We start from the raw sequence: 21,657 nt of genomic DNA on the forward strand, positions 1-21,657 counted from the left end.
TTTGTTTTGATGACTCTCAGTACACCATCGTATGTGTGTGTGAATATATCGTATGTGTTTGCGTATACACCATTGTACCTTTGTAGGTTTACATAAGAGCTGTCCAATTTGAAATATCTTAGCATATATATATCTTCTAAAGTAAGCATTCATGTTCATGCAATGCTTGAAAATACATTGTGCTTGTGTATGCAAATAGATATTTGAAAGATACTTGAGTAATATTTGAAATATGGTTCTAGAATCACAAAGCACCCTGGGTTTTCTCCTGATGAAATTCTGTTCTTACAGAACTTCTGGAGAAGTCATTTGCTCTTTTAAACAAAAGCCATGACCTAACTCAATTCATAGAAGAATTCAAATGTGAGGGGCCAAATGCAAATCCAGAGCTGATTCAAGGAGCCCACAGCAGCTGTTTGAAGATTGACAATCTCCTTGAGATGCTGCAGGACAGGAGGCGGCAGCTGGACAAATTCCTCAGACATCAGCGCCAAGGGCTGGAGCAGGTTCTGCAAATTTCTTTGTGGCACCAACAGGAGACCCAGGTAACATAAACAATATCAAGGGAAGTCACAGTATAGAAAACAACCTAGAAACTGTTTTGCTAGGCACAACTGTGTAGTCTAGTAGGATGCACAATCTATGTGTTGTTTATCCCTCACTACCAGGTTATGAAGCACTGAAAATGCAACATCTCCCTTTGATCTCTAACTGGAATGTGATGATCTGATAGTCATGATTGTAACATATTTCTTTTTCAGAATTTTCAATGTGTGAAAGCATATTTATTTTGCATATATTCTTTTATGGAAGTGTCAGCAGCATATTTTCTGATATCTCTTTCATTAATGAAAATCAAAGGCAGATTGGCCTATTTTATGCATAATTACTTATCTTTGGAAGAAAAAAGTAATTATGTCAATAATTATTGACATAATTAGATATAGAAAGTATATCTAATATATAATTACATATAGAAAGTAATCTAGTCAATAATTATTGTAAACAAAAGATAAAATCTGATTCTTGAAAAACAGGAGTGATTTCAAATTTCAACCAATCAAGGAAAACCACTGTCTTTTTCAAACAGCTGTGTTAACCTTGTCTCCTTTCCCATACCTTCAGCAAAATCACTGAAAGTGAAATTCTTTGGGTTTATTGCTTATAAAGCAAGTTAAGAATTCTCAGCCATTCCTTCAGAGCTAAGTTAGCACAATGAAATCACTCAGAGGTATTAGCTGTAGTGGAAGCCAACTGATTAAACTCGCTGTAATGGAAAGGAATATTGCCAAGTGGTAAAGGGGTGAACACTTTGCCATAACAGGGTTAAAAAATTACTTCTTCCTCTGCCTAACTTTACAGAATTACTGGTTTGTTTTGCTAAACAGATACATGATAAAACTCCCCCAGCCCTAATTTGTAAATAAATTTTTATTTCCCTTTTAGCACAGTTTTATTGTCCACTCCATTTTTTTTGTTTTTTGATGAGCCCATAGTAAATATTCTGTGAAAATGTACTTCCAGGAAAAATGTTTCAGTCAGTAAGTACACATCTGGAGGATATACTCAAGAAATGAAGGCTTGGTATTAAAATAATTTCCTTATTTCCCTAGGTCTCTTGGACTCAATGTGACCATTTTTTATGTGTAACTGAAAATACTTCCAAAATATTTTAAAGATTTTTTTCATTTTATATAATTGCTTAAATTTATTTAAAATAGCATGATTCTACATAGGCAGATAAAACAATAACAACAAAAAATCTCTAGTGGGCTATTAAAATTTCTAGTACCTAGAGTACAGAAATTCTTAGTATGCTGACTATGATCTAAGTATAGATTGGAAATATTGGAGGAAGTGTTCCTGATACCAATAACTAATTGTGGATACTATTTTAAAATGTGGAGCTTCACTCAGGAATTCTTGCCATGTATTGTTTACAAGGAAAATGAGAGGTACCTACAATGAATCAAGCAGATATAAATGCAAGTAATTCTATGGAATTTAGAAGATTTAATTCTATACTGCATATGTTTGCTGCACATACTTGCTGAAGAGGTTTGTAAAATGTAACAAATCTATAAATCTACATCAGATTATTCTACGCAACAGTATCCCATTATCTTTACTGAGTTTTTCAAGCCAGGGATGGTGAGGTTCTATTAGGTCAGAAGTACTCAGATTTGTTATATTTTACTGTATGCAAAACTCTATGTCAAAGGAGAATGTACAATATCTTTATGGTATCAAAACCCATGCATTTATTCTATGCATGGCTTTAACCTGATTCTTCTTTTACTGTGTTAATTTACAATCTGGTCATGCTTGATGAATACATTTTTTGTCTGTTTTGTCATATATATCCACTATGTGCTTACTTTGGTATTAGTCCTTTCCTTCTGCATTTGTTACAACACAAATGTAAGCATTTAAATAGAAGCATGAACATTAGGAATAAAAATGAAAGGAATGAAAATGTGAGGCTTTTTTTTTTTTTTTTAATTAAATTGCCATGTACATATTTTTAAAAATGGACAATAACTTCTCAACCTTCTCACTGATTTCCTTTTAATATTTGATTAGGTAACATCTTGGTATAAGCAAAACATCAGAGATTACTTTCAGAAGCAAAACTTAGGCTCATCACTGTTGGAAAATGAAGAGTTACTTCAGGAGCTTGAAGAAATGGAAGTCAAAGTGAAAGTAAGAAATACCATAATTGGTTTGTGAAGCAACTTTAAAAATGTGTAGCAAAACATGAACTTGGGCATTGAACAATCATGTATAGGAGTAGACATTTTCTAATGTACATGAGATTTATATCTCTATATGTCTAAATTATTTTAGTAATTTTACTTCTTTTAATGCAGGGCCTCCATGTTCCTCAGATTTTTTTTTTCATTTAAAATATTAAAAGCTACCCGTAAGTTATAAGAAGAGCAATCCTTGATGTTGTTTTGTAGGTTTTTCAATTTAGTGATCAAGTTCACGCTGGTCATTTACATGTAAAATCCTGTGATGAAAAACAAAGAAAAGAAATTTTATTAGAATTTTAACAAATTTTAATGTTCATAAAGGACAAAACCCCAGCCATTTCTACCATAATTAATAGTCAGTGAACTGAGTACATGATTGGAAGAGGTATTTGTCCATTTAGTTCTTGTGATTAAGAGTAATTAAAAATGCTACTTTCATAGTTTTCAGTTTTCCAGAGAATAAATCTGTTACTGCCACTCATAAAAACAAGATGAGATTAAAGAAAATGTTGCTGTAAGAAGAAGTAACCTTAGTATGAAATAAATTGCCTATATTGAGAACCTTTTTCAGGTAACTGAATAGTGCCGTAATAAGGTAAGTGCTGTTGCCGGGTCAGGATTATTTCCCACTCATGCAATTGAATTTGGATAACCCAGATGACCAAGGAGGCCTTTTCATCCACAAACTATTCCAATAGAACTAAATGTCTTTTAAAGGATTATTGTGTTGATAGTAAGAGGCTTCTGATTGTTCACAGATGTGTTTCCTTGTAAGCTTTGTAGTTAAATGTCACATTTTTGCCTGTTTGCAGAATTAACAGGTAACTGCCTCAAGGCTGTCATGTAAACACAATACAATAATATTTCTATATTTCTAATGCTTCTCCAAGCATCATGTCAAAAAATAATTTTTTTAAGGGAAGATGAGCATCTAAAGATATGTACTTCTGAACAGACCTTTGACACAAGGAAAACAGATAAACCAGTAAATGAGTACACTGTGCAGTGTTTTCAGAGAGAGAGACACAACAACAGGTGTTCTGAAGCACAGCTGAATTCTAACCAAATAATCATTAATCTTCCCACATTTCGTTTCCACAGGCTATTCTTGTAATATGCTATCTGAATTAGAAATTAGGGTGTAAGGGCAGAAAGAAAAACAATATGCATTTTCATTTTGTATAATAATATTTTTCATGGTTGAGTATCTAGGAAATAACTTATAATAATAACACTTATTGCAATTCCACCTAAAAATTCTTCTCCCGTATATTATGTACTAGATAATTAATATAATTTTTAATTAATTGCCTTTTTTAATGAGGTAATTTTAAAATGTTTAGCATTAAACATTTTTGTTATGCATCCATGTGAATTATGATTTCGAGCATCTTATCTTCAAGCCTTCTGCATTTCTTACTCCCAGCATGTTCTAGCAGAGGGAAATTAAATTCTTGAAGGGAATAGTACTGAGCATGTTGGTTTTGCTTATGACGTGCAGAAGAGTGGCCAGGTTGAAACTATATGCTTTGAGAAAGCTATGGGTTATAGGTATTGGTTTTTGCAGCACTGAACTGCAGATGTTGAAAACAGAATAAAGGAGGTACCTGTTCCAAAGTAGCACAAATAAATCTTTTCAAGTTATGTTTCATATGTGTGCTGTAGCTCAGAGCAAAATGTTTTGTGTTGTAGATATGCAGAGCAAGTTTCTTGTTGAAAAATGGGAATTTTTTTAAAGTGGAAATTTCCAATGTCTGAACTGTTTCACACAAAGTGTTTATTTACATGTATTGTTGTGTTAGGTTGAGCAAGATAAATGGTTTCTTAAATTGTTCAGAGGCCAGCCTAAGAGGGCTTTACAGGCCCAGCATCTAATTTATGGGACTGGGCTGAGAGGAGAAAGGAGAATGATTCAATATTATTATTATTATTTTCTCAAGCTGGTGTCTTATGTTGAATTTCACCTTGCTAAGTGGTAAAACCCATAAAAAACATTATCACTAGTTCTTAAAATTATCAAGACCAAAAACAAACCCAAGAAATCATAACAGGCGAAAAAAGCCCTCAACCCTCGCAGACTTCAAAAGAATCTCCAGCCCCCATTCCTGCAGGGACTTTCCCAGCTCCCCCCACCCCAAGATTTGAGAGAAGAAGCACATTTAGGAGCTCATGTTCCAATAAGAGTGTGCTGGCACTGGTTACCTGCTTGCTGTTTCATTTCTATGCAGTTTGGAGGTGCTCAACATGGTAAAGAAGAACTGCTAGCACCACTTTGTGGCCAAATAATTTTTAACATATCTCAGCAATTTTCTGGGGGCTGACAGACTGAATTATTTTTGTTCCTTCTGCTAGTTGATTTTATCAACTCACTGTTAAATACACTGCTACAGCCATTCACTGAACAATGTGAATTGCTCAAAAGACACATCATATGGTAATGGTCATTGCAGCTCACAGTCCCTTGCGGTTTTATTAGTGCACACTACTTCTTTTGTTATTTGATTATAATAATATGATAGGATTATATTGATAGTTATACTGCAATGTAGTTCCTGAAGGTGAAAGCCTTTTGAATATTCACAAGGACTAAATTATCAATGTGCTGATGTATGCAATGAACCAATGACATGCAGATTTGGGGCTCAGAAAAAGTTCAGTTGTGGACATTTTTGCATATGAGAGAATAAGGTAATTTATCACACATTCTGAAAAAAATGCATACTTTGTTTAATTGACTTATGTTTTAAATGCTGCTTTATCTAATATATGGATCATGATCTGAAGTCAAATGTGCTTCAAAGTTTTCTAAGCTTAAGCCTAAACCATTACAGTGAAAAAACTTTTATACAACTTCTCAGGTTTGGATTCAAAGTCCAAAAGTTTTATTGTATGGACAAGAAAAGTCAATTTATCCCACAATAATTGTTTAATAACAAGATAAATTTTTAGATATTTCCGCATTTTTCCCCCCAGACTTGTGCTGAATATTTTAGAAGGCAGAAAATCTTGAAGACTTTTAATTAAAGCTACAATATTTTTAATTCATCAGTTTTAACACTCTTGAAAAATACCTGTTTAATCAAAGAACCTAGAAAGGACTAATTTTCCTTGCCAAATGGAATAGTGAAAACAAGCTTTTAAGACTTATTAGTGTGAGGAAAAGAATAGTGACAAGAGCTAAGGAGGCACATTCAACATGTCTTTAATGTGTCAGAGCAATTCACAAGCATCTCCTGGTAAATTGGAAAGTCAATGTAAGAGTAGGCTGTGTGTTCCTTTCAAGGGAAATGAGTAAGAAATATGTTAGTGCTGACTGGCAGATTGTCATGAATTTAGCATGTTGAGGTCTGAAGAACAGAAGAAGCTAACTAAGATTTTTTTCACTGATTTTTTATGTCCTGTTGATGGAAAGCCTAAGCTTTTTATGTGTAGAAATATTTCCTTATAAATAGAAAACTGAAAATGAAGTTGTCACTAGCTGTTTTATAGAAAATTTAACCAAGTTTGAGGAATGTTTAAACAGGATAGCAAATGAGTCTAACCAAATTTAATACCCTCAGAGAATGTGCAAGGTTGTAATATTTGTGAAACTTTTAAAATATAAATTACTATAATAAATTGGGTTTTTGATCTTGAGTGAAAACTTAGAGAAGAGCCTTGCCTCAATATAAACAAGGCAGTGTTTAATATCTGCTTTTAGAACACCTAAAAGCTGCTGTTGAGCATCTTGTACCAAACAAATTTATTACTTTTGTTACAATGAAATACTCTTACATGGAATAATTTCACTGTAAGTTGATTCATTTTCTTATGAATTTTTATTTTTCTTATAATTTTTATAATTCTCACTGCCACTAGAAAGGTTCATGATCTAGGAGAATATTTTTTGAGTGGACTTAAGATTTTGCGTAGGAAATCAGGGAAACTGTGCAATGGAGAATGCCAAGGATGATGGCACAACCTGCTGTAAGGGAGGGTCATTTGATTGAAGTTATAACCAGACATCTCTTAGCAGAAACTCTCTCACTGCAAGCTGCTAATATCTAGGCAATATTTTAATTTCTTCTTGATTAAAGAGGTGGGCTGAAGGGCTGTTTGCCTTAAGAGTGTGGTCTTACCAGGAGGTTTCTTGTCTTTGTTATCCTGATCATTTTTCCCAGAAGACACCGTAGTAACTGCTGTTCCTGCCTGTGAAACTGTGTCAGAGAATGTAGAATGCCATTGCTGGAAACTCTTATCACTAAAACCATGATTTGCTGGGAAGCCCCTCCTAGCAGAAATACTGCATTAAATAATATCTTTCATGCCTATAACAATACTCATTTTCCAATGCTTATAGTATTACCATGCAATATATTATTTTTCTATGTGTAATTGACTAAAGTGGAATTTTTCCCACTAGGAATGGAATTACACTGTGGAACAATTGGAAGGTGAAGCATTTAGGATCTTGCTTTCAGAGGACTATACAGAAAAAGAACTTCTAAAGCTTTCAAATCAGAAAATCTCTCTGCTGCAAGAAGAAGTGTGCTTCCATATGGAAGAAAGGAAAGCCCTTCTGCAAGAGGCCAATGACTTTTTTCATGCTGCTGGCAAGGTAGGTGAGAAGCCAAGTGTGTAATAATAACCTCACAACGAAACTATTAGTGTGCTCTTGAAGGCTGGTGGATGTGGGATTATGCATACAGTAGGCTAAGCAATTTGAAGTGGGAAATTACACATCCCGTTACCCTTTTCATATGAATTTTTGCCTCAAACTTCTATCCAGAATGGCAAATCCATTCAAAAATGTATTCTCTTTTTTTTTATTTCCTTTAAGTACATTGAGCACTTGGTTTCAAAATAAGGTATTTGGTAAATATTTTTTGCCAAGAATTGGGCTTTAAGTTTGTTTTCTGGGGCCACCAGAAATAATGCCTATTCTTGCAGTGGTCTCCAGAGGAGCTAATTATAATCAATATTATTAATAATGCAACCTTTTTTTCCCAAAAATCTTTCAAGTAGTTATAAGACTACTTTAAAAAATTTATATTTTAGGGTGTCCAAAGACCAAACGGTCTTCTTGTATTTTTTTCAGGTATATTTTTTTGATATCATTTACAGAACCTTTAAAACAAGATAATTTCCAAGGATAGTTCCAACAACAGAAATATTGATAAAATATGCTTTTCTTTTTCTCTTCAGGTACTTGATGGTCTTGAAAGTATTGAGAATTACCATAAAATCTCTATTTCAGAAGGCTTACATTTACCTATATTGACACTGAAGTATAAGGAATTGCAGGAAGCAATTAAAGGTTGTACAGCAACTACCATGCAGAAGGGACAAACTTTAGTTAACAAAGCAGATTCTCACAGGTATTAACATCAGTTTCTGATGAAGCTAAAGTAATGAAAAAACTTGTTTTGAACATGTCAGTTTTACAAAATTTCTTATGATGGATATAAATTTAAGTAAGGAATAACTTGATGGGTAGGGATGGGGGTAAATATCAAAACTTCAGTTCTTAATTGTATGAGGTGTCTTCTTTGCAATATAAAGAGGAATGCCTCAAGTATTCAGGTTCTGAATTGTTTCCCTGATATTATGGTTTAAGTTATAATGCATGCCACTGTTTTGTAAATTGGTGGGGGGTTTTTCTCCTATTAAAACAACACCCTTAAGGAGAGGTTGATTTAGAATGCATATGACATTCTTTTTTCAGCTACTGTAAAAAACACTGAAATATTTTAGAGTCCAAAGAAAACATTCCTTTTAGGGTAGAACTGGCATGCCATATATTTCCTCTTTTAAGCTCTTCTATTTGTCATTTTAGTTTTAGATAGTGTAGCTAGAGTGAAAAGGGAAATGAGCTATTTCTCACTGAATCAGACTATGAGTCTTGTGATTAATGTATCTGTCTTGTGAATCTACCTTAGGCACTGGTGACAAATTATTTGTTTGGAAATTTCATTTCTGTTTTTTACTAATTATTATTTTATTTGGATTAATTTTAATATTTTTCTTGGTTATTTTTCTTTTAAGAGTAACAGTATAAAATTCGTAAGTTACTCATCATACAAATCAACAGAATCAGTAATAATTGTAAATCATAATAATCCTCTATGTGGAGCAAAAAAAGATAAATAAATGACAGTTCTACTTTTCTATTTTAGTTCTTGGGTGGCAGGAATTCAGAAAATGATGGAATATGTTCAAAAAAAAGTAGATCAATTAAACAGCCAATGTCCAGATTATGAAGAATTTACTTTGAAGAAACAGCAATGGATTGCCTCACTTGAAGATCATCTGAGTAAGGTACATCATAGATTCATAGAATGGTTTGGGTTGAAAGGGACCTTAAAGAACATCTCATTCCAACCCATTTGCCATGGGCAAGGACACCTTCCTGTAGACCATGTGGTCCAAAGCCCCATCAGCCTGGCCTTGGATGCTTCCAGGGACAGGCAGCCACAGCTTCCCTGGGCAACCTGTGCCAGTGTCTTGTCACCCATAGTGATGAATTTCTTCCATGTATCTAATCTAGACTTGTCTTGTTTAAGTTTGAAGCCATTATCCCTTGTTCTGTCCCTCCAAGTCACCCTTGAGCTTTCTTATAGGCCCCTTTAGGTACTGCAAGTGTTTCCTATAAAGTCTTCCCAAAGTCTCCTGCTCTCCAGGCTGAACAACTGCAGTCAGGCTGTCACCATAGGAGAGGTGCTCCAGCATTCTGATCATCTTTGTGATGGTTATTATCATCATTGTAGCATGTCTTCTTAGGGCATTCATGAATAGTCCATTGTGTTTCCATAATTTAACTATAGTGAATATTGAAGTTGAATCAAATAATAAGAGTTTTAGAGAGAGCGCAGTTGTAGTTGAAATGCTGAATGCTCTTATCAACACAAAGGAGTGCTCTTATCAACAAAGGAACCAAAAGCTGTTCTGAAAAAAATGAGCCATTTCCACAAGAACATTTTACCAGTGATGTTCAATTAAGCATGGATTTGCTTGGATAATGAACAATTATAATTTGTTCTTTTGGAAAAGAAGTGAGCAATCAGTCCTGTGACCCGTAAGCAGGTTTCATGTACTGCTTCTGTCCACTGTTTTATGTGGCTGAAAATAAAAATAGAAGTGTGGCAAAAATTGAGGTTTAATAAGCATGGTGATTGAACCACAGCAAATTTTCAGTAAATCTGAAGGAGACTAGATTCTATTCACTATAAAAATTCCTTTTGTTAATTAAGGTATTGATGCATCAAGGACATGACAGCTCTCTTTAAATGGTTGAATGTCATATAGTAATACAGACCTTTTAAATGACTTGTCAAAGATGGAATAGACAAATAGCTCCTAAATAAGTTTCCATGTATAAATACAAATTAAAAAAATATAGTCTTTTAGCAAGGTTCATATGAAGGAAACCAAGAGCATAGATGAGAAAAGTAAATCAAATTTAATGACTGAATAATTAAGTCTGCAATCTGATATTTTGTATTTGCATGATGATTATAATGAACCATTATCAATCAAATGTGAATTTAATTTGCTACAAATTGGCCCTCTTCCAGACCATTTATGTGTGTAGAAATGATGTCACTATCATGTTGTGAATCTTAACCTACAAGTTTAATTATGAAGGTAACTTTTACTTAAAATATAAACCTTAATTTGAACATAAGGTTTCAGTGTGCTGTGTTCTAATCACTTTGTTCTCAGCCTTGCATTAGAGAATATTGTGTCATTGCAGTGAAGAGTGCTTATTGCTATATTGCTACCAAGCAATTCACTTTTAATACCCACTCTCTAAAGCAAAGTATCCCAAGGAATCTGGTGCCAAATTCAATTGTGCTTCAGCCTCCTATAATAAAGTTGGAACCTCAATAAGCTGCCAGTTCTTAAGAAAAATGTTAAATGTAAATTCACATGTCTAATAATAACCAGGTGTGCTGTGTCTGGTGTCATCTTCCTGTCCTATTCATAATCTGTTTTGTTATTATAGTGCATACATAATATCTTAGTGACAGTGGAAGGGAATTCTGTACATGTACCTGCACAAAAATAGGTCTCTTGCCCTGTCAGAGAAGCTTTAAATGTACTTTCTGGAAAAATCCTGGAACAGAATCAAAGTATTTCTGCCAGGGCTATAATAGCAAGATTATAATGCAGTTGTGCCATATTGAAATCACAAGTCTCAGATATTTAGGATAAAGGAAAGCACTGTCAGTAAAATGAGAGCTAACAAGAAGGGGTTTTGATCATGCCTGTTGAAGAAATAGTAGAGTTGTCTTCTTTTATATTGTAATTCCTATCTTTCTCTGAGTATACATGATATTAAAGTTCCACCTTTTCTTAATTTCTTCTCTCCATCCCACCATTTGGGGTTGAGGAGTGTGTGTGAGCAGCTGTGTGGCACAGTTGTCATTTGGGTTTAAACCACGACGTTATGCCTAGAAACATAATCTACGCACCAACAGAAAAGTGTTACCTCATTTTTTTTCTATATAAAGTGATATTTTATACTGGTTTATGAAGTCTACTTATATAAATTAACCATGTGAATAATACTTTCAAATAAAGGTGTCGCAATCAATTAAAAAGCTCGCCCCAATGCTCGCCGTTGGAATGGAGATTGGCTCGTATTTGTGCGAATCAGAAAGAGTTTTGAACAAGCACCTTGAACTGGCTAAACAAACAAAGGTAAAAAAAACCCTTTCAATAATGTTAAGTGCTTTCAGAAAAAAATGCTTCCTGTATGTAATTCTAAATAAGGTTAGAGACTGAGAGTTTCTTGTAAAGAAAATAGACCTTTGTTTTAAAACTATAGTTAATGAACAAAAAGATAACATTACAGTCATTAAATCACTGTTTTTCTTCACTGTCTCTATCTCACTGTGTGATTTGCAGGATCCTCGTACCAACTCTCAATAGAAAGACTCTTCAAATGTGGATTGATACTCCTACATGAGGCACCAGGTTTAATAATTGTCTAGACAGCCAGAGTCAGAGAAAAACCTTCTTGTGGTTTATTGTGCCAAAGATAAGGGACGAACTGGCAAAAAGAAACAAGTAGTTTCCATTTAGAGAAGCTATGAAGGGGGCTGTAAAGAGCTCCAATGGTCATGTTGGGAGTGCAGCCATCTGAAGAGAGCCCTGCAGCACTCAGCTCTGTCACACGTGAGGTTATTTTTAAGTCACATCCAGGGCCATTCCCACTCCCATAGCAGCCCTGCACTATCTGGAAGGGGGTTAAAACCACTTGAATCCCTTCCATATCCTCATCATAGGTGCATATTTCAGCCTAAGCTGAACAACATGGCAGTGTGTATTTTAGGAGTGTCCTATGTATTTTCAGTACTTAAAATTCCATTTCTCCCGCAGAGCTCTTTTTTGCAGCAGGCAACAGCTTATGGGGTCCAAGGGATGGATCTGTACAGTACCTGTGGAAATAAAATTCACCTTAAAACAATTCTGGAGAGCACATTGTAAAAATATTAAAACCTCAGCAGATAAGCAAGAGCATATTTTTGTTCCTCAAGACTTAATAATAGTTTTAAGTGTCTTTTCTGCCAAATTTTGCATGTCAAGGTGTTACTTTTGTTTGCTGCAGTGTATACTTTGCCCTGACAGATATATATATATATGAATATACTCTTATAACTATGCACCTCTTCTAACTATTCCTTCTGGAAACTGTAATATCCTAGATTTCAAAATAGCTATTTCAATAACTACACCTATGATTTTAGGAAAGAAATGGATATTTCTGTGATTTAGTTTCCATTTTGAGCTCTTCTTCAAACAAGTTAAATTATACATAAAAAAGCAATCCTAATGAAAATTAACAATGTAATATCAATATTCACAAGTCCTTTCCAGTCATTACACATTTTTTTCTATGCTTTCACCTTCAAAGGAAACTTCATGTGAACTGAAAGCAGCTGAGGGAATCATCAAAAATATGGAAGAGTTGGAACCTGAGCAGGTCGCGGCTTTTTCTAGCAGAGCTGACTTTCTGAATAAAGAGCTGAAAAAAATTGAAAAAAATATTAGTTCAAAGCTAGAAATTCTAGAAACTTATGTGGCCTTTTTACAGTCAGCTGTAGAGGTATGGATTACTTATTTATTCTCTGACTAGACTGTAAAAACCTTACAATTGAAAAATTTCCATCCATTGTAGGAAGGATTGTAATTGATTTAGATTTTTCTCCTCTGCATATGCGCACTCTCATTATATACATGATAAAAATGTTTCCATATAGGTATTCTGAATATCAAATTTACTGATTTGCTTCGTATAACTTTTGAAAATGTCCTGATGTGTTCATAGGGATATTTGTTGCTGTCTTACACTACTTCCACTGACATGCTAATTCATATGATTGTATTAAAAAATGAAATAAAAACCAGCTCTAGCTCAAATCATAATCAATTCAATACCAAAATAATTTTGGTAGCTGTGCTAATGGTGTCCAGGACAGTTAATTTTCATTTTGATTTGGATTCCATTTTAAAATTCTGCAATATGGTAGCTGTTCTTTAATATTTAGAAAGAAATTGAGGATGGAATGGAATCTGTCAGATAAAATTAGCCATAGGATTTATTTATGGCATGATAAAATAAAAAAAAAATTGTATTACATCTACTTCTGATTATTGCTAACTTCAGTTACTTCATATTAAGCAGATCAGTGAAAATCAGTGCACTGATATACTGGTAAATAAAATCCATGTAAGGATATGTGATAGAAATTGAGCTAATTGCTGCCATCTGTCTGTTGGCCATCTACTGGTTGGCAAGTTATTCAAAACTATTTTATTATTTGGTGTTTGTAAATATTTTAGGGACTCATAGATCTTAAGATTCAGAGGGGACTATTCAAATTTATCATATCTCTGTAACTTCTGATTATAGCACCTCAAGTTTTGGTTTGTTTTTTGTTATTCACTTAAAGTCTTTCTATAGGTGAATGATGATATTAAAAATCTGAAGGAATTCTATCATTCAAAACCCCTACCAACAAGCAGAGAGACTGAAAGTAAAATTGAAATAGAGTCAGCTAATACTCAGTGGCAAAATACTATCAAGAAGACTTTTTCCACAGAAAATATGGGTTGCTGTTTTCTTAATTTAGTACATGTGGTGAGTATGTGAGTGTGATCTGATAAACCATTTTGAATATTTTATACTTGCTTGTGATGTATCCCATCCTAGTTCTATGCCTAATGGATTGTGTACCAAGTTTTAAAGGGGCAAATATATATACTTTCAGAAGAAGGTATTTGAGTGCTTATGGTAAAATAAAAAGTTTTGTGGTTAGCAATGACAGAGCCCTTACTGACCCAGTCCATGCATAAAAATGTAATACATGCTCCTATCTATTTGTTTCATGTTGGAAAGCAACATATATTCAAGCACAATATTAAGTTCATTTTACTTCCACTAAAGAGGCAGAGAGTCTTTACTGACTGAGTGCATGGATTCTCCTAAAGAAATGGATGTTGGAGCTACTTCCTTGCAAACAGTCTTTCCCAGTGTCTTTACATTCTGACAACAGCTACACTGCCTAGGCATCCCTGTTTAATTTTCCAACAGCACTTCATGAGGCAATCGTTGGAGCTGTGCAATCATTCCCTAAGCTACACCTCCTCAAGTAATCCAAATTGATGAGGTCAGCCTGAATACCCAGCTGTTCTTTCTGCTTTTATAGGACACGGTAGGGAGCAGTTAGACATTAAGCTGTGAAGGGGGAGGTGGTGTTGGTAAACTGCAGCAGGTTACAGGTGAATTAGAAAAGCCAGCTGAGGGAGGGAAGGTGCTCAGGCTGTTAGTCTGGCTGCAGGGTGTGTCCCTGCTCGGTGCTGCCAAGCAAAGGAAAGACAGTCACAGTAATGGCAAAGTCACTTAAAACCTTCTCACATCTTCAGACATTACCTCCCTAAACACCTGGATATGTGTTGTCACATATTTTCTACTACTCTGTTCCTACAGTATTCCCAGATTGTAGCTTTTAAATATCTGGAAGATATGGATCATATTAGTAATTTACAGAAAACAGCTTCTCTTAGAAAAAAAAAAAATTAAATGGGAAAATGGCATTACCCAGTTTTCTGATATTTCTCATAGAGGTTCTACTGAAAAGAGGTAAAAATATCAAATATTCAAATACTAAACAATTTAACCCTTCTGTGCTTCAGTGCTGCTTCGTTTATCAACACAAAGGGCTGGACTTTTCTTCACCTACTTTCTTTTCTAGTTGCTATTTGTTCTCCAAAAGGTAACTTTGGGTGGTTCTGTTTTAGTCAGAAAATCTTTTATTCTGTCTGAGTGTGAAGCAGACGTCAGATGGCAATAATTCAGTCATTACTGACCTGTTCTATGCTTTAAACTCCAGCTTTATATATGTTGTCACTTTAAAAATTCTGTAAATCTGTGACTATTTCTAGACAATATTAAAGGAAAAGTGTATTTAAGGGTATACATTTTTTTAAGTTACACTAGGATAATTGAGGTTTTATTAAGCTTTATTTAAAATTATGAGGTTTCAATTGTATGTTATAAAAATATGTGTGGAAAAAATGTGTCTGTTTATTTGCCAGGTAAATGAGAGGTTAATATTAGAAGTAGAAAAATCAATAAAAGTAACAGAAGATATCATTATTAACCTGAATAAAGAAAGGAAGGAGCTGACCGATCTTTGGGCAATCTGGAATTTTAAAATTACTCAAATAAAACCCATCAAGCAACAATGCCAGATATTTAAAGAACAACTAAAAATCGTAAGTAAAATAGCTAGCAAGAAAGCAACTGTGGCACATATTTCTAGATTGTTATTAGCTTGTCTGTGGCTCTCTCATTAACTATTATAGGGATTATTTATAAAGAGTGATGATCAGTAAAATATGATTCTTGTTCATAGTCTGTTCTCTGTTATGTCAGTCAGTCAGCAGGAACCATGAAATGTTTTTGATTTTTGTTTTTTCCATACCTCAAATCCATAGAAGTCTAAGTGTCCATTTCCAATTCTAAGTTTTAATGGAGTTTAATCAATGCTTTACCAGCAGTGATTTTTTAATTCTTTTTAAAAGCACCATTTTTTTGAGACTGAAGAGCTGCTAAACCAAACTGTGTCCTAACTGTTACTAAACTGAAGTCTGACCAGGTTCATGCAGAAAGAAGATTGAAACCTTCTTGGCACAGGGAGAGTGTACAGGGTTCCTCAAAAGAAACACTAGCTGGGCTGGTAGCAGAACCAGAAACACCAGTTAGGCTTGTAGCTGCTGTATCTCTAGTGCAACTCAGCAGCACACCAGCCCATCTGTTATCTCAGAAATCCTGTGTCTGTGGTCCTGCAGTCCTGGCGTCTGAGTCGCTTTTTCATGCTGCCCTAAAGATATCTTATCACCCTTGTCACTCAGAAGGTTTGCAACAGAGAGACTTTACTGACAGCATTTGGGCGCCTGGTTTGAGGAAGGTTTTGTTACAAATTTAGCTTTGACTTTAAATTTAGGGGTTTTTTTTTATTATTTATTGCAATTAGAAGTGCTCAACTTCTTGATTCTCTTTTAGACTACCCGTGGATTAGAGATTCTTCAAGAGGCCCTCCAGCTTGCAGTACCAGTTGACCTTGGAAGTGACCTTTTAATTGTTTTGGAACTACAGAAAAAGCTGAACCAAATGAAACCACACTATGAGGTAAGAAAACAAGCTAGTGTAGTGAATAGTACATCAAAATGTCTTTTTGGTCCCATGAAGATCCACATCCTCATTGACGCCAGACAGTCTGTCTGGGTTTGAAGTGTTTTATATTTTACAATGGTTTTCCAGGAGGAAGTGTTTGTGTGTGTTTATAATGCAGGGGCAAAGAGATTTTGCCTTCAGTGTTCAGAGAATGTCTTGTGCTGTGTTAGTTGTGTATTCAAGGGACACACAAGCACTGGGGTGGTGAAGTATGAGGACAGCATCAGCTCCAAGCTTTTGAATTTAGAGCAGGTCAGAGGCTGAGGTAAATCATAGTGGCCTTTCTACCTCCTGTGTGAATACTGTCTCTGGGTTTGAGCAGTTCACTCTGCCATTACCCTTTAATTATGTTTGACTTGTTTTCATGCAAAGCTGGGTGACAGCTGAGATTTGTGCCTACCAAAAAGTACAGAATGCAGTGTTTTAAAGGGCAGGGCATTGACTTCTCCCCAAGGCAATTTACCACTGTTAGGTGGTTATTTCATCAAATGTGAAGGAAAAATTGCAGTGTTTGTGCACATTAACTTCTCTGATTTTTGTTAGCAACTGAATGCTGAGCTTGAGTACCTGATCAAATTATTGGAATTACCAAGCCAGAAAGGATTTCCTGTGAAAGAGAATTCTGAGAGAATAAGTGAGCTTATTCATTTCCACCAAGCAGTAAAGGATGCAATGATAGAATACGATGAGATTTTCAGCAAGACAGTCAAATTCCATTACATTAAAAAAGAAGTGAGTATAACATTTTAAAACATACATTCTTCCCATTGTAGTGAAACTCTCTTTGGTTTTGGTTCCTGTTACTTTTCTTTCATTTTCACCAGAGAAAAAAGATAAATCAGCCTGGTGACCAGAATTAAAATCTTGGATCTAAAATTGCATGAATTGGTTGAATTGAAAACTCAGACATGAAACCAATTTTAATTACTTAAACTCAAGGGTAAGGAAAAAAAAATAAGTTATTTTAAACAGACACTGATTTTTGGTTTTTGTATATTTCAGCTGGAATGTCTGTCAAAATTAGGAGAACTGGATATTCCTGAAATATATGGGGACCCTGAAAATGTGCACCAGGCTAAAGCCTACCTTATGAATTCTCAGGAGAAACATGCACATATTAGACAGCTATATACTCTACTTATTACTCAGGGAGTGGATATCTTGTCTGCAGTACAGCAGCCTGTGAGTATAAGCAGAATGATTTATGAAATCAAAGATAAATATGAAAGATTATTGAACTCATCTGGCTAAATTTTAGTTGTGCAAATATGTATTACTACTCTGAGAAAAAGAGAGAGCCTTAGGGAAGTTAATCTTAAAATATCATTATTTGGAAAAAAAAAAACCAAGCCGTAATTTACTTTAGTATGTTTTGTGAAGTTCAAGGCCCTGATGGCAATTTCTTGAATCTCTATATTACAATCCTGCTCTTTTGAAAAGGTTGTTTTGTAGATTTATTCTCCTGTAAAGAAAGGATAACATAAGAGCAAAAGAGAAAATGTAGTAACAGTGTTACCTTATCAATGGTTTCAAGACTGATTTGCATGACAGAGTGGATATCATTTTGGAAAGGAATTCAGGGAAGAATTTTCATTTCCCTGAATTCAGTCACTTACTAAGAAAGCAATACTTTCCTTATGATTTGGCTAGATCATTTATATTGGCAGTCAGCTCTTCAGACGCCATAAACTGATGGATGGCAGAAAGGAGCTATTCTCCAGCTGGCAAAGGACTGGAGGGGGTCACTCCCTCTTTGCTCAGAGAAGACACAATATTTAACTTTGACCCAAAACTACTCCCCAGACTACCAGTGACTGAAACTGCTATGTCCTTGCTCTCCTTGCAGTGGAGGTTCAATAGTTTACTCTAGCCATTGTGACTGCCTTTGCATGTTCTGCCTCAATGATTTTCAATTTAACCAATTTTAGATTGGTTAAATCAATACATTTCCTGCAACTGACTGATAAATTTGTTTCTCTCTTTCCTCACTAGAATTGCTTGAATGTTTCTGTAAAGAATCTGAAGCAAGAACTTGCTAGATTTGAGTGTGATAGCATAAACTGGAGCTCCAGAGCTGAAAAGTATGAGGAAGAACTGTCACAGTATTTTCAACACTGCACCACTCAAGAGGATATAAATGAGGTAAATGAGATTAATCCCAACTCGAGTGACTGTTAAAGAGCTGTTGTGATCTATAATATTACTGTTTACCATTCCCCTAAAAGCTTCATATGTATACAGAAAAACAGACTTTCATTTTAGCAGCAACTTTGGATCTACACAGCAGCAACAGTAATCTGTGGTTCATGGCTCTGCTGTTCAGGATTCTATCAAGCTGTTGGGCTGGCAGTAAAATGCTTTCACTGCACCAAGAGGACTGGAAATAGAGCAGCTACATTTTCTTTAGCTTTCAGCTCAGCTTCATCTGAAACACAAGTCTTTGTAACTTTTTCTTGTGAAGCTAAAATTTCAAACAAATGTAGAATTTGTACATATTGCGGTTGTCAGGTCATTGAAAATAACTTCCAGTGTTTCTGTGAAAAGTTCAGAATAATCTAGTACTAACGTTTTTTTCAGAAACAAAAGATACACTTGAAAAACTGCTAGGAGCAAAGGAAATGTTCATTGGCCCAAGAGATTAGAATTAGTATTATGGAATTTAGGTTAGGAATAATTACTCAGGTAATATGACAATCAATATTACATCTTGGTAGGCCAGACACAAATGAATTCACAAATTAGAAAGCTACATTCATTAAATGTCTCTAAAAAAATAATTTAGGAAAAAATATTGCAAAGAACTAACCTTCCCTGACTGATACATTAAGATGAGAGGCTGATGGGCTCTATACTTGATGCTCTGTAGATTGTACTCATTTTGTACTTCCTTGCATCCATGAAGTACAGACGAGGGATTGTGAGCTGGAAGGATTTTCACATTCATGTTTCCTGTAGGATGAAGCATATGTAATAAAAATACAGGACACTGAAGGTTACATATTCTTATTGGTTAAGTTAAAATCTGTTATCCCCAAATCTAATTAAATTTTGTGCATAAACTAACTGAAATATACTAATTTGGCATGTGGATACCTTTTTCTTTAGGTTTTTCTTTTGTATTATAGAAGATGAAGGTATTTCCTAAACAGATATTTGGCTAATATGCCTGTATATGCATTAAGACGCTGCCATTTTCTTCTTCCTTTTTTTTTTTTTTATTTTCATTAAGTATTTCTAACTAATTCTGTTTAGGGATCAAGAAATCAGACACCTGGATACTTCAAGAATAATATTTATGAGTATTACCTTCAGTATATTAAATTCTGCCAATTTTTTCATCAGGAATTGAATATTGCTAGTATGCTAGTATGAATATTGCTAGACTTGTCTAAACGAACAATTTATTTACAATCTACTGTGTCTAAGCAAACAAATATTTCATGTGCCAGCAGCAAGCAGCAGCTGTTCATGGCTGTCACATAGTAAACAGCCAACCAGATAATTTAGCAGTGATTTACCAGTTTACAGAGCAAACTTTAAAGCTGACTGAAAATATTTGGGATTCTGCTGTAAATACTTACACTAATTTATATTTGATGTGATTAATTTAAGTGTGTAAATACAGCCTGTGAATTAGGGCTTAGGACTAAGTGGTGTTTGAAGAGATCCTTAGAGGACGTAGCAAGTTCCCTGTATTTGTAAGGTATTGGTGCTTCTATAAGAAACAAGGAAACAAATACTGAAATTTATACACAAGAATATATAGCACGGGATTTAAATAGCCTTGGAGGAGACAAGAGTAAAATGCATGCCTTTTCTGTGCCTTCTCTAATTCAAAGAGAATTTGAAAAGGCAAAAATAAGTGTATATAACCTCAACATCTTTGGGAAGGATGAGGAAAGCTCATCTTTGGGATCTGTATTTGCCAGCAGGGGCTTCTTCTTTCACAAGGTAGTTTGGGTAGCAGCCTCTGAAGAGCTGCACCTCCACTGTGTTGCACTGCAGTCATTTGTGAGCTCAGCCTTGGGTACACTGATATAGTGGATATAGGAATGCTGGACTGGATCTGTTCAGGGGATTCTGAGTGACACTGTTAATCGCCCATAGTAGCTTTTGCAATGAAAAAGCCTTCGCTTTAGGTGATCACTTTAAAAATAACATTTATGCATGTCCATGTAAAACTTGTCAACCAAAGAGCAACAGACCCTGATGTGGGTTCATAGCTCTTCCCAGTCATCTCATTTCTTTTTCACCATATCGTTATTTGCATGCTTAGGGAAAGATATGAGTGGAAATATGGTTTTAACCATAAATGGTAATGAGCTATCTTTATTCTCAGGTCAGTAGGAACTGATATGTACCTTCATTTCTCACCTTGTAATTTATTCTGATTGTTGCCCCAGGAATCAAGTAGTCATTAATGACTTGAACAGATTTTCCCCCCCCCTTTTTTGTTTTACTGTTTTTTAATCTTTGTGACTGAAAATCTGTTTTCAGCAACCTGCTTCTTGGGGTGTTTTGATTATTGATGCCACAAAAAGTTTTGTACATGAATAGAAAGGGAAAGGTGAGGGATTAACATTGAAATTTCTTCTAGAGTGGCTCAGACAGCAATCAAAGCATTTGCTGGAATGGCACTGTTAACAAAAATGTTTAAAACATTTTATAACTTGATTTTTCCATTTATTTTGTGGTCCTGTGATAAATTGAAACAACTGGTACTTAAACCCCTCTCCTCCACTACCATTCTTCACCCATGACAGGGCAACTATAGTTAGGAACAGCTGCTTGACTATAGACTATGACACAATAGTCAAAGGTACAAAGTTCCATTAAAGCAGTGGGCTGCAGTCACTGAAGCATATTTGGATGCATAGTCCCTTCAGTATTTCTCATTTAATCTTGCAAAACTGATACATGTTTGGATTTCTAAAAATTGGAAGCCCTGCACTGCCCTTGGTACAATTGCTGATGATAACAGGAGCAGTGCAAATGCAGTTGGATGCACAAGTCAGAGCTGAATCTGGTTTTTCCACTGAGGCTAAAAGAGAAGAGTGACAGCAGCTGCAGACCTTTGACACACAAGCCATCATATCTGAAACAAGGAGATCTAATTTCACATACTGCTATGAGGAGAGCCTCTGGCCTTATAAATTATCACTGCTATTCTATATGTGC

General features: G+C 34.9%; 1 protein-coding gene across 4 annotated transcripts in view; it reads left to right on the forward strand.

Annotated features, from left to right (window-relative positions):
• Positions 1-21,657, forward strand: part of CCDC141 (coiled-coil domain containing 141) — a 61,740-nt gene that overhangs the window by 17,729 nt on the left and 22,354 nt on the right. For all 4 annotated transcript variants that reach the window (XR_009418819.1, XR_009418820.1, XM_059476439.1 and 1 more), the window contains exons 6-18: positions 292-545; positions 2,584-2,703; positions 7,159-7,353; positions 7,941-8,113; positions 8,912-9,053; positions 11,319-11,438; positions 12,655-12,846; positions 13,705-13,881; positions 15,339-15,518; positions 16,309-16,434; positions 17,023-17,211; positions 17,482-17,661; positions 18,472-18,621. Coding sequence is in view for 2 of the 4 variants with exons in the window: in XM_059476439.1 (XP_059332422.1) it covers positions 292-545; positions 2,584-2,703; positions 7,159-7,353; positions 7,941-8,113; positions 8,912-9,053; positions 11,319-11,438; positions 12,655-12,846; positions 13,705-13,881; positions 15,339-15,518; positions 16,309-16,434; positions 17,023-17,211; positions 17,482-17,661; positions 18,472-18,621 (2,198 nt within the window). In the remaining 2 variants the exon portion in view is untranslated. The remainder of the gene's footprint in view (positions 1-291; positions 546-2,583; positions 2,704-7,158; positions 7,354-7,940; positions 8,114-8,911; positions 9,054-11,318; positions 11,439-12,654; positions 12,847-13,704; positions 13,882-15,338; positions 15,519-16,308; positions 16,435-17,022; positions 17,212-17,481; positions 17,662-18,471; positions 18,622-21,657) is intronic.

The sequence above is a fragment of the Ammospiza nelsoni genome, chromosome 7, assembly GCF_027579445.1.
Source record: "Ammospiza nelsoni isolate bAmmNel1 chromosome 7, bAmmNel1.pri, whole genome shotgun sequence".
NCBI lineage: Eukaryota > Metazoa > Chordata > Aves > Passeriformes > Passerellidae > Ammospiza > Ammospiza nelsoni.